The sequence below is a fragment of the Panthera tigris genome, chromosome B4 (assembly GCF_018350195.1).
Source record: "Panthera tigris isolate Pti1 chromosome B4, P.tigris_Pti1_mat1.1, whole genome shotgun sequence".
Lineage (NCBI taxonomy): Eukaryota > Metazoa > Chordata > Mammalia > Carnivora > Felidae > Panthera > Panthera tigris.
In genome coordinates, this window is record NC_056666.1 from 98,071,190 (window position 1) to 98,085,624 (window position 14,435).

Here is a 14,435-nt window from a genome sequence, read left to right on the forward strand (position 1 = left end):
TTTTATAATTTGGCTTTTCTTTTTTTTCAATGTTTGTTTGTTCGTTTTTGAGAAACAGAGAATGAGCCAGGAAGGGGCAGAGAGAGAGGGAGACACAGAATCTGAAGCATTCTCCGGGCTCTGAGCTGTCCACACAGAGCCCAAGGCGGGTCTTGAACCCCCAGACTGCAAGATCACGACCCAAGTTGGTCGCTTAACTGACTGAGCCACCCAGGCGCCCAGCTTACCTTTTTATAATATGATTGTTTCCCACATTAGACAAAGAGTCACATGAACGTAATGAGTCTGTCATTCACGTTTGCATTCTCTAGTGCTTGGCTCAGCACCTGACATATAGGAAGTACTCAATATGTATTTGTTGAAGGAAAAAACAAAGGAGAAGAACTACAGACTTGCTTAAGGATAAAAAGCAATCAGGCTAAATACTTTCAATTAAGATCAGAGTCTATCTCTAGCTTCAGAATTAGCCAACCATAAGGAACACCAGTGAGACTCTTAATGCAGAAATGAGAATTCGATCATCTAATTGGAAAATAATAGTGAAACAGGGACCGTACAAAATAATTGTTTCTGGGGTGTATGTATGTGCAAACACACATACATGCATATCACATATTCTTTGTTTCTGTTTTTCTATAAGATAACTTCTTCTTACTGAGTTCTGAGGAACAGATGTCTCAGGAAATATAATTGCTGGGTCCTACCTGGAGGTTGGGGGTGGGGGGATCTTGAAGGTAACAGAGGAAAATGGGGAGACATTAATCTCACTCCATTAAGAAAAAAAAAGATATTTAGGATATAATGATGTATAAATATGCCATTTATAAGACAGAAGATAGAGATTCAAAAAAATGGGGAATCACATTAATTTAATATAAGAGAATATAGACATGGATATTACACCACTGAAATTTAACTTTAAAATATATGAAAACAACACCTGAATAATACAGCAAAATTGGTAATCAACATATAAAATATAAAAATTGAATATAAATATTCAACATAAAAATTCTGAAATTAAAAAAAAAATACAAAGATAAGTGAAAAATCAGAAAATATGCCCAGTATCAGATGAGCAAGCTGAATACTGTGATATGTCCTAAAATAGGCTTAAATTTCAAGAAAAAGTAAGTAAAGAATTCTCTGAACTCCAAAAGCAGTAAACAACTTACTATCAGGAAACCAAAGTCAAGAGTGCTTCAGACTATCAGACAGTGGGGTGACACCGTCAGAGTCTGAAAGAGAAAGTGTGTGATCCGAGACTGGTACACTCCTATTCTAAGAGATGCCAATTTCCAACATCCCTTCCACTCATACATCGTTCTTCAGAGAACAATAGAGTGTGGTACTTAGAACACTACTAACAAAGGATTGCAGGAAAATTCGAAGTAACATCTTCAGATGTCTTACAAATTACTTATTTTAGTGATGTGTAAATAATGGGGAGATTAGAGAATGGCCACTTAAAGGGGTAAAATACAAACACCCCGAAGGAAAGAAGTTGGCGTGGATTGTAAATAACTCCAATAATTTCTGGAACAAAATTGCACGTTAAAAAAACATCAGTTTTTCATATAGCAGTCCTAAAGAATGTGACAGGAGAGAAAGAAAAACATAAAAAGCATAAAACATCTGATATACTAATGATCCAAACATATTGGGATTGCTGAGGCAGATACAATTTTATGGATTTATGTCAGCTGACAGATATTTATTGTGTATTTATGCATCAGATGCAAAGCCGGAGGCTATACTAGACTATGGGAACTTAGTGACGAACAATTAAAAGTGGCAATTGCCCTCTCAAGGCAGGTAATGGTTGATATAAACGAATGTGAGTGGCAAAGTGGTACAGAGGATAAATAATGCTATGGTGAGTAAAAGGAGTTCTAAAATTTCTGGCATTACAGATGAAACCTGAAAGTGTGTTTTGAATTGTTTATAAGAAATTTCAGAACTAGAATGATACCTTCTGAATGACACTGAAATACGAAAGGAAACGTAAGTAGGAAGTGCATCAAAATCTTACCCTACATCTGCCTTCCAGCCTTCGTTGTCTTAGGGAAGTAACTCCATTACAACTTATGCAAGTGTCCTCTTTCCTGTCTCTTCCCTTATTTTTCTAGCATATGTGCAAATACATATCTGCATGCACACACACACACACACACACACACACACACACTCATCTAGAATATAATTTCCATATCTGTCCATGCTGCCAATCACATCATACTTAGCAGTCACTGGCTTCTTCATCTGCAGTTTCTGGGGCCTATAAAGCTTCTTGAGGACAGAAAGCAGACCTTATTCTACGAGGGGGTCTAAGCAATACCCCTCGCTTCTCTGTCTCACTAGAAGCTCTCAAAAGTCCCTTTTTCCACTTCAGGTGGGCCTATGTCCATTACAGTTGTAGTCTACTTAAACAAACTCCCTTTTAACACACACACACACACACACACACACACACACACACACACTACTCAAAGATAGGTGAGAATAAATGATCCCTCGAGCCTCATTCTAAGAAAACAGGCAAGCTTTTGTTTTTACTGTCCCAGAGTTGGAAGCAGAAATGATAAGAACTCAACTCAGGATCTGAATTTTTTCTGCATCTTATAGCAATAAGAACCAAACATAAATTATTCTCTCTACAAATTATCTTGCCATATTTATTAGAGTCATTGGTGAAACAGGGGAAATGGACAAATTTTTTTCATCAACAGAATTATATGATACTTAATCTAAGACAGTGATAAACTCACTAACTGCCAGAACTAATATAATATAATGAGTAACTGTTGCAGAGGTAAAATATGTTCTGCAAAGCTATGACTTTATATTATAGTTCAATTTCATTTATCTTTAATAAAGTATAACTTTGGATTCTATGTATCACTCATTCATATAGACGTATCATGCCTATTTTCTTTTTTAATGTCTCAAAAGAATTTTATAAACCATGGGCCATATTAATTAAATCCCTGATTAGTTAGCAAAATGTTTTTAATATCTTTGTTTTATTCAAATTCTAATTAAGGATTTGTTGTGCTTACTATTTTTGTACAAAAAATAACCCCAGAACTTCGCAGCCTAAAGCAACCATTTTATTTTGCTCACAGAGTTATGGGTCAATTATACTTCAATAAACCTGAAATTAAAAATAAACAGAATGTAGAAAAGCTCATCTAGGTGGTTCTTACTTGGGGTCTGTCAAGTGAATATGGTGAGAGGTTGGTTGGGGCTGCAATCAACCCAAGATGACTCACGCCCATGGTAGACAATTGATACTATCAGCTGGGAGACCAGAGCACCTCATACAATGGCTCCAATCTGGCAGTCTCATATAGTCTGACTTCTTACTTGGTGGTCAAATCTTGCAACAAGCAGTGAAGACACTTTGTGGCTTTTTCTTGCCTAGTCTGAGAAGTCACACAGCATCACTTCCGCCACAATCTATTGTTACAATCAAGTAACAAGTACATATCCAACTAGAGAAGACACACACCCCACCTCTGGGTGTGAGGTTAAGCTCACTAGGTAAGAACACTTTATGGGATGAGATACTGTCCCAGCCATCTGCAGAAAACACAATCTCTTACTGGATGCAAAAGACAATTGACTGCCTTAGGGTACACGCCGAAGATGTTAGGAATGTTGCCTAACATCTCTATAGATAGAAAATTCATCTTCCACATGTATCATCTTCCAATTAATTTCAGTAACAATAAATTTTGTTACTAATCACTCTTTCAAACTGTCACCTTACTACATACTTCGTAAGAAAAGAATTGATAGCTTTAATACAAGATTTTGATTTTCCTTCATGGGCTCTGATGAAAGAAGAGAATTCATCTCTCTTTTAAAGAATAATTCTGGGGCATCTGGGTGGCTCAGTCGGTTAGGTGTCTGACTCTTGATTTCTGCAGGTCATGATCTTGTGGTTTGTGAGTTCAAGCCCTGTGCCAGGCTCTGAGCTGACAGTGCAGAGCCTGCTTGGGATTCTCTCTCCCTCTCTCTCTGCCCCTCCCCTGCTCACTCTCTCTCTCTCTCTCTTATTTTTTCTCTCTCTTAAAACAAATAAATAAGCTTTATTAAAAAATAAAAAAAAAAGAATGGTTCATATGATTGCCATTTGGGATTAATCAGAAAAATAAAGAAAATTCTTCATTAATTTTTTATTTCAGGCAAAAAAATACAAAAGAAATAAATGTATACTGAGTTACATGTGTCTGCTAGATTGTATTAAGCACTATACCTAGAGATATAGTCACATCTACATCTCTTAAGTATATCCATATTTATACCTATAGTGAGTCCTTCAGTAAAGACTCAGTGACATTAAGTAGCTTCCCAAAGTCATACCTAATTTGTATCAGAGCTCAACTTTGAAATCAATATTCAGTGACTTCAAGGGTTGTGTCCTTTCCACATCATTTATATTAAAATATTATTAAAGTACATGTTTTTTTCTTGATGTAATGGTCATATCCAAATACATCATCAAAATTACTTTTCCTTGACATCATATATTTTTTAAGTTTTTCTATATGAATCTCTTCAACTACTGGATAAGTGTACAACTTTCATAAGTGACACATAATGATTTCCTTGAATGGCAGTCACCTGTTCCATATTGGCTTTCTAATCATCTGAAAATCCCAGGAAACTCAGCATACAGTTGCAAAGGTGAGAATCTTTTCATTTGTATCTAAATTTCAGCCATATTCAGAAATCCCATTCTAACTTGATAAAAGCAATACTTAAACACAACAGAAACCATGGCTGTTTTCTCCTTGCATAAAATTCATCACCAGATAAATAATTTTATTCAAACCCTTACAAATAACATTGCCTTGCTTAGAAATCCAAAAACTATACAAATTAGCTTACACAGGTTGAAGAAATCTTAAAATGTGTATCCAGTAATACATTTCTATAATTTATTCAATCAAATCTCCAAAATCTTAACCATTTCAGTTTTTTATAGAACACCTGAAATGCCATCTCAATAATACCTTAATAAATCATGACTTCAGAGGGATGAATTATTATTATTACTCCCCTGATAGGACACAGTTCTTCCATGCTCCACTGTGTCTAGTTTATACCTGTGTTATATCAAGCATGAACTAGGGGCATTTAATTTTTTAACTTTTTTAATGTTTATTTGCTTTTTGAAGAGAGAGCGAGGGACACAGACAGGGAGACACAAAACCTGAAGCAGGCTCCAGGCTCTGAGCCGTCAGCACAGATGGAGGGCTCGAACCGACGAACCGCGAGATCATGACCTGAGCTGAAGTCGGACGTTTAACAGACTGAGCCTCCCAGGCATCCCTATGCTACAGTGTTTTAATGCAAAAGTGTTCAAATGTAAGAACCATAACAATTGTTGCTTTAAATCACACATGTATTCACTTAGCAAATTTTGATTTAATATCTACCACACCTCAAGAGACTTTCCATTAGATACCAGGGTTATAAAGTGAAATAAGATATGGTTCTTATACTCAAGAAGCTTACAATACAATACAATACAACATAAGCCAACTAATAACTATAGTATGAAGTGATAGATGCTTCATTTATCCAATGCCAATAGGATCCAAAGAACGGCAAGTATATCAGACTCCAGAGTTTCTTGGCTTTAGTTTTCCAGAAGTGATGGTTCTTGAGGTAGTATTAGAAAACAGTAGCAGTTGATTTAGATGCGCTAATGGAGGAAACAATGTTAGACAAAAGTATCAGAGCAGTACTGAAGGCACAGAGGTTTAAAACCTCATAATCCAGGGGCACCTGGGTGGCTCGGTCAGTGAAACATCTGACTCTTGGTTTCAGCTCAGGTCATGATCTCATGGTTTGTGGGTTCGAGCCCACGTCGGGCTCTACTGACAGTATGGAGCCTGCTTGGATTCCTTCTCTCTCCCTCTCTCTGCCCTTCCCCAGTTGTGTTCTCTCTCTCTTCCTCTCAAAATAAACATTTAAAAAAAATTAAAACCTCATAATCCTGTTTAAAAACTGTAAGTAGCTTAGAATGGCTGGGGGAACAAAGAGAATGAACTGTGGAGAGGGAGATCAGCTTGGGGAGACTATAGATTATTTAGGTTGTCTGTCATAAGGTGAGGAGTTTGAACTTCTCTTAAAGGTGTAGGATACCATGGAAGAACTTTAATCATTGAAACAAAGTACATTTGAGAAAGATAATTCTAGAAGCAATGTGTAGATGGGTTAAAGTAGGAACAGAGAGGAAGCAGAATTGATGTGGGGGTAATACACATGTAAAGTGGTAAGAGCTTAAGCAAAGGAATAGGCACTGAGAATAGTGAAAGGGATGGATTCAAAAGTAAGAAACCCAAGGACTTGAGACCAAGTAGATACACAAAGTGTGAGAAAAATCTACACTGAGAGCCTTGGGCAATTGAACAGAATAGTGCTACACAGTAAGTATAGTTGATCCTTGAACAATATGGGCTTGTTCTGTGCAGGTCCACTTACACGCAGATTTTTTTTTTTTTTTGGTTACAGTACTGAAAACAATTTTATTTTATATATATATTTTTTAATATGAAATTTATTGTCAAATTGGTTTCCATACAACACCCAGTGCTCATCCCAACAGGTGCCCTCCTCAAGACTCATCACCCACCCCCCATCAACCCTGTTTATTCTCAGTTTTTAAGAGTCTCTTATGGTTTATATATTTTTAATGTTTATTTATTTTTGAGAGAGAGAGAGCACAAGCAGAGAAGGGGCAGAGAGAGGGGGACAGAGGATCCGAAGCAGGCTCTGCCCTGACAGCAGCTAGCCAGACACAGGGTTCGAACTCATGACCTGAGCCAAAGTCTGACACTCAACCAACTGAGCCACCCAGGGGGCCCAGTACTGAAAATGATTTTAATAACATTTTATTTTCTCTAGCTTACTTTACTGTAATAATGCAGTATACAATACATATAATATACAAAATATGTATTAGTTGACTATGTTATCGGTAAGGGGTTCTGGTCAACAGTAAGTTATTAGTAGTTAAGTTTTGGGGGAGTTAAAAGTTATAGGTGGATTTTCGACTGCACAGGGGATCAGCATCCCTAACCTCTGTCGTTTAAGGGTCAACCATATTATACATGACTGACAGAATGAGGTCATGATCAAATGAACAGTGGCTCCACGATGAGGCACTTATTCTTTATCCTAGGAAGACATCCAAAAAAATGTTCTCCTAAGAAGTTTGTAGAACCATAAAATAAAAATGGAAGGCTATAACAGGAGCTTTTCCTCATTATCAGATACAACACTTCCCCGTCAACACACTGAATTCTCTTTGCTCTTCTCTTGCGTGGCTTGTTATACAGGTTCGGTTCCTCCTACTTTTTCAAGCACTTTCACTGTAGATTTTTGTCCTTGCTGGGCAACTGAGTGGCGACTACAGTTTATCACAGTACATGTTTTATTTATGCAAGGACTATAAACCATAATCTCACATATATACGCATGCTAAATACTGGGAGGTAAGCACAGCCTATTGTATACAGTTCTCTCCTGAAGTAACTTACAACTTTGACTGGAAATTCAAAGTAATTAATAAAATGTGTCTTATAGATGTGGCAACACTATGGATTGTTCTAAGTCAATTTACCTGTGCAGAGTCACTGGTTCGTTAAGAACATATGTTCATATAGTAAAACATTTAAAACAGGAACATACACTTTTACCTGTATTATACTCTAGTTACTCCAGCATTCTAATGTATATTCCTTCCTAACTAAAATACAGTACTCCTTTTTTTTTCCTAAAAAAATGTGAGTTTTCCCAAAAACTCTGTAAAACTTTATTAATAAGAGTAGAGACACTAAAATGAATATATAGACTTCAATAAACAGTATAGCTATTGGGAAAGCAGCTCTTTACCACAAACAAGTAAAGACCTTTTAAAGATCTAGAGAATGATGGAATACACTTGATATAAAATGTATGTAACATCACCATAACATATAATTTCATATTTAATATTTTAAAGTTAATCAAGAAATATTTTAGACTCTTGAAGACTGTTAAGAATTTTAAAAGCCAGTTATTATATTGTCCATGTTTGAAAATATAACCATGTAATTAAAAGCTCTCCTATTAGACTGAATACTAAATAATAGATTTTATTACACCGAAATCAGAGAACAATGCAGACAGTAAGGCAAATGCAGAATGATTTATTGGGCCAAGAATTATAATTTAACAAAATATACAGATAACATATTGAATACGTATTCCTTAACTCTACATTGAAATAACAGTGGAAAGTAATAAGAAATTAACTATTCCTAAACTCCTATATAGACAAACTTCTTGCAAACAAACACATATCAGTACTTATATTAAGAGCGTGATGGTTTATTAAGAGTAAGATGTGACATTAACATGTTAAATCCCAGAAGAATCTTCCCTTTTTTCCCAATATGACAGCCTACACAATACATTTTGTGATTATATTCACAAGATGACCCAACAATGTTAAGAATAGATTTGTTATGAATAAAAAATTATCAATGAAAAACAGTACATGCATATTGAGCACCCACAGAATTAGTCATTTTAATATGAGAACAATTTGTAGGTTTTAAAATGACTATAGTTGGATACATTTTTCTAAGAATAAGAATGTGATTCAGAAATGGTGTTACTATCGAGTTACTATACTTACTATAGACTTATTTCTGCTAAAATGTCTTCCAGCATATTGTTTTAATTACAATAACCTAATGGCGGGGGTGAATTCAAAGGAATAAAGAATTTAGCTAGTGAAAATAGCACTAAAATGTTCTGATATTTTAGTGGTGAGTTTTAGTACCTACTCGAAAAAGTACTACTTTGAATGTACTGTGTTCCCACATATCACACAACTGATAATGTTGCCAATGGCATAGATGAATAAAGTTATATGCCAAAAGTCATATTCTACAACTTATTTTACTCAACACCATTCTTTTCTAATTTATGTTATCATAATATATAACATTTAAAAGTATGAACTTGGAAACAACTGAGTTTTCTCTTCTCTCTGTATTTCCAAGCAGAAGTGAGGAGAAGTGAAGGAAAATTTAGAAAGGATAATTACAACATATTTAATCATTAAATAATATCTATTGAGAAGAAAATGTTTCAGTTGTTTTAGTATAACAAAAGGAGGTTTAGAATAACATACATTCATTTTAGGACACAAACATCCTTTTACATTTTGTTAAGAATTAGAAAATTATCCCTTAGTCCATACATGTGATAATGCACTTTTTGAGATCTTTACTTAAAAATCTCAGAAAACATTCCCCCTCCCATTTTACACTGTTTCTAGCTAACTAGTAATTCTGTGTAGGTAAGAAGGATTGCAGTTAAAAATAGAATAAAAGAACGAACAGAGCTGATCTCTCAAATAATTACACTGTGCTCAACTGGACCAACAAAACAAAACAAAACAAAACAAAACCAGCACATAATTTAGAAGAATTCACAAGACAGGTCAGTGTTTACATAAGCATTTTAGGGGTAAGCCTCCATCATTCTAATAATTTATCTTATGGAAAACATCTACAATCACCCCACAGGGAAAATCTCCCTTGCATATCCGTTAATTCCTTTAACATTTTCATGTTTGAAACAAGCTGAACTATTTGAAGTCTTATAGGCTTTGGGCCCAATTCCAGTCTATCAGATTGAGAGTGTTGGCAATCATATTTTGGGGAACAGGTAGCAAAAAAAAAAATGTATGTGTAACGCAGTTACCATATACATGCTCCCATATAGTTTCATGAAGACATAACTTTCCTATGAAGCCTACTTAAAAATGACCTTTAAAATCTATTCAAGATAAGTAATAAATCAAAATGACAGGACTTTACAAACTTAGAGACACTCATACATGCACATGAACATACATATAACTTCATCTACCTTTCTGATTTCTCTTTTCAGACTCAATCTTTTTGAGGAAAAAAAAAAGTCCTAGAAAAATATATTCCAGTGTTTGACTGTATTTTACAATCACTTCATTCTCTCCTTTAAAATGCTTCGTGCTGAAGACACGTTCATTTTGAAAAACTAAATCCCCCATGGGGTACGTAAGATATTAACAAAATCTTCATCATTTACTATCCCTATACTTAGACCTTCATAGTAATCTTCAAATTCACCATACGACACTTCATCAGACTTGCTGCAGGCATCTTTTAGTGTTTCTAGAAAAGATAATTTGATTTCTTCCTCTGTGGAATGGCCTGTAAAATAGTACTGACTGTGAAACATTCTCCTTAGAAGACTAGTAAAGTGACTGATGATGATAAAGAAATACTTAATCACCTTATGAAATCTCTTCCACAATTTGAAATCTATGTCAAACTTCCCTCCAATTTATTTAAACATTTTCTTGCATGAATCAGAATTTAATGGTGATGAGTTTAGTACACATTTGAGGCCTCTTTTAAGCCTCTGGTACAATGTAATACATATAGGCAAAATAAGAGTCACTAACGTAGACATTCTTCTATTTCTTAATATTTTAGAGGACTCAGCTTTATTTCCATTAGAAATAAGGAAAGAAGAAAACAATTTCCAAGATTTATAGGCTGTTAACGCAGTAATGCAACGTATGAGAAATATCCTTATATTCAGGCATTAGTTATTTTATGAATCAGTTACTCATAATTGCAGCTAGAAAATATTACTACGAACATAGGATTCAGAGGCCTATGAAAATCTTTGCTGGAAGAACTTTCACTGGATTAAATCACCCTATTTTAAACTCTGCAATTAAGTAGGTTATTTCCACTAGGTTATGTTAAATATGATTAATCTCATTCTATAGGAAGATGCTATTAAGAATGACAAAATGTAAACAAATTATAATTTTTTAGTTTGTCATTTTAAGAGAGAACATAAAATATCTGATTCAGTCTTTTAATTCATTTGCTTTGTTTAATTCATAAAGAGAACAATAAGCTATTTAAATAAGTAGCTCGGATTGTATTGTGGTCAGTTAAAGGGAAGGAACCATCTCAGCCACTACCCTCCTCACGCAGATCTACTCCCAGGATCCCAGCACCGAACAGGAAAAAAGACATTCATTAAGTTTTTAATAAGAGGAAGTAATAATAAGATGGAAGTAAGCTATAGAAGGCGGTCAGGTAATACTCAAAGAAAATAGACGCCCATATATATAAAGGCAAAAAAGGGTCAGAGAAATCTATGTGACCCTCTAAATCATTCTGAAGTCATGTCGCATTTCAAAATAACACACTTAAATGGGAATACCACCTTGTCTAATGAGGTGGGCAAAATTAGGCAAGAGTTGGATCTTTTTCAAACACCAGAGGTCTCTAATGGACTCGGTAATAATTCATCGTAAAGTGCCTTTCAAACTGAAAGAATGCTTTGGATAAAATGTTTGCTGTCTTTTAAAAACATGCGTGCGAGGGGCGCCTGGGTGGCTCTGTCGGCAGAGCATCTGACTCGGTTTCGGCTCAGGTCATGATCTCACAGCTAGTGAGTCTTAGATTCCCATCAGACTCTGGTGACAACACACAGCCTCTTTGGGATTCTGTCTCCCTTTCTCTCTGCCCCTCCCTCATTCTCCCTCTCTCTCTCTCTCTCTCTCTCCCTCTCTCTCTCTGCCTCTGTCAAAAATAAAGAAATAAAAATAAATAAATATTTAAAAATAAAAACTAAAAACATGCATGAGAAATACAGAACAAGTGATTATTTTATTTTAAACACAGGCTGAATGAACAACGACTGAATAAGTATGTTCTGCAGAAATGGTAATATAAAACAATAAATTGAATTTGTGATTGAATGTTAGTCAAGGATTAAAATTAATCAAGATCTGATGTATATAAAACATATATACCTGTTGGCAGTAGAGATTTCTTCCTTTGTTTACCATCCGTACTTTAGGATAAATGAGTTTTAACACTTTTTTAAATAAAAACATTATTTTTTTTTATTTTATAAGTTTTTATTTATTTTGAGAGAGAGAGTGTGAGCAGGGGAGGGGCAGAGAGAGAGGGGGAGAGAAAGAATCCCAAGCAGGCTCTGTGCTGTCAGCACAGAGCCCAAAGCGGAGCTCAAACACAAGACCATGAGATCACGACCTGAGCCAAAATCAAGAATCAGATGTTTAGCCAATGGAGCCAGCTATGCATCTTAGCATTTTTTATTTAAATCTGTGTTTCAAATACTCAAGAATTTTATACTTCCTCTGTACTCCCACCTAGGAAGTACATAGCTTTTATCACTTGTAACTAACTTCTTTCTCTCCTCTTAGAGACCATCAAGTATTTTAATGAACAATGTTAAGTTCTATTATCTTCACAAGAAATATATTTGAAATATCTTATTTCTATTAAAGCTGAAAATAGCTTTTTCTAATAAGTTATTTATGCAAAGTAAAAAAAAGTATTTTCTACAGTTAGATTGTGCTACAAAAGCCTTAATTTAAATGAATTATAAATTGTAAACAATCTATATTCCAGAGATGGGTATGTAAATATATTATAATTTGTAATGATAGACAACAATAAAGGTTTTTGTTTCTCTTTTTTAAAAAACAGTAATGAGTTTTCCTCTTTTTAAGGCTTTTTATGCCTTGCTAGATCTTCCTTAATGAGAATGCAAAGACGAGGTATGGAATTTCTTAAATTAACAAAGGCTTACCCAAAAACAAAAACAAAACCCTCACCAACAATTCCGTGATATCTAACAAAACTAAAGCTACTTAATTAAGATTATTAGAGGGGAGAAAATAAAGAGAAACACAATATAGGGTGTTGAAATCACCTAATTCTGAAATAAGTAAACTATCTTGTTCTTATATTTAGTAAGACTAATTAAAGGAGAAAAGCAGAGAATGACAAAGGTTTAAAGGAAAAGATACGCTAAATCCAATTAAATAATGCTAGAAATTTTCTTATGGCAACTGCAGTTCATTTAAAGTCACTGATAAGCACATTAAACTATTTTGACCTGAAACAGATTATTAGAAATTCTTTTAATATTAGAAAAAGGAAAATTCTAGAATAATAGTATTCTATAGTACTTAATAGTAGATGATCAAAATTATAAATTAGAAAGAAACTATTCATAAAATATAAATTATAAGTGGTCAAAAAATATACAAAAATGTGTTTAGCCTTCCAAGTAGCCAGGAAAATGAAAATAAAATTATTTTTAGTCTATCAGATAGGCAAAAATTTGTGGTGTTAGCATGGTAGGAGTGTAACTGAATTCTCCATCTAATGGCAATATAGCCATCTTACAATGCAATGGTATAGCCATCTTACAATGCAATTTGAAAGTATCCATTAACATTTGAAATGCAGATATCCTAAGTCATAAAATTACCCCCTCCACCGTGGAAACAGCAGAAAATGAGCCTATGGAGTCACAAATATGCCTATTCACTTCTTCATTGTTTAGAAATTAAAAGTCTACCAACAGGAGACTAGATAGGTAGGTAAATTGTAGTATATTGATTTTTACAAAGAGTAATATACAACAAATAAAAATAAGGTGGATCAATGGGATTAATATGGAAAGAGCTCCAAAAGGTATTTTGGAGCATAAAAAATAAATTACATAGCAATGTGTTTAGTGTACCTTTCATGTTAAAAAAAAAAAAGAAAGAAAAATCTTCAAGAAGTATTAGATCTTTATAGTACATATACATATTCATACAAAATTCATGGAGTAAGGATTGAAATGTATATATATTAAATGACAATAACTGTTACCTCTATAGAGGAAAGTATAATGAAAAGAGGAGAGTTACTATGGCCAAATGCTTTCATTATAATAAGAATTCATTTATAAATCAATTATGTAAAAATTAAAGTCTGAAGAAATATAGTAGGCAATACATCTCTAAAATTACAGATGTTCCTTGACTTATGATAAAGTTATGTCTGATAAACCAATCAGTTGTAAATTGAAACGGTCCTAAGCTGAAAATGCATTTAATTCACCTAATCTACTGAACACCATAGCTTGGCCTAGCCTACTTTACACGTGCTCAGAACACTTACATTAGCCTACAGCTGGGTAAAATCACCTGATGCCTATTTTATAATCTAGTTGAATATCTCATGTAATTGACTGAATACTGTACTGATAGCGAATGGCTGGAAGCGTGTGGGTTGCTGACCCTCCCAATCGCACGGCTGACTGGGAGCTACAGCTTGTCGCCCCCGCACGACAGCCGCAGAGAGTACCGTACCGCCCGGCGTTAGCCAGGGGAAGAGATCAAAATCCAAAATTTGAAGTAGTTTCTACTAAACAGTTAATGTTTTCACACTATCATGAAGTCAGAATACCGTTAAGTTGAACCATCCGAAGTTGGGGACCACCTGGATGTACGCATGTATTTTCTAGATGCTCAAATTTTGACAAACGTA

At 34.6% G+C, this 14,435-nt stretch overlaps 1 protein-coding gene across 7 annotated transcripts in view; it reads right to left on the minus strand.

The window, feature by feature from the left end:
• Nucleotides 1–5,337: 5,337 nt before the first annotated feature.
• CAPS2 (calcyphosine 2) overlaps nt 5,338–14,435 on the minus strand; it is a 54,901-nt gene continuing 45,803 nt past the window's right edge. For 5 of the 7 annotated variants that reach the window (XM_007088758.3, XM_042992769.1, XM_042992767.1 and 2 more), the window contains one exon: nt 8,221–10,265. In XM_007088758.3, the coding sequence (XP_007088820.1) occupies nt 10,090–10,265 (176 nt within the window). In that variant the 3' untranslated portion in view covers nt 8,221–10,089. Of the gene's footprint in view, nt 5,717–8,220; nt 10,266–14,435 lie in introns of those variants that run through there. The other 2 variants (XM_042992768.1, XM_042992770.1) reach the window with 2 other exon arrangements.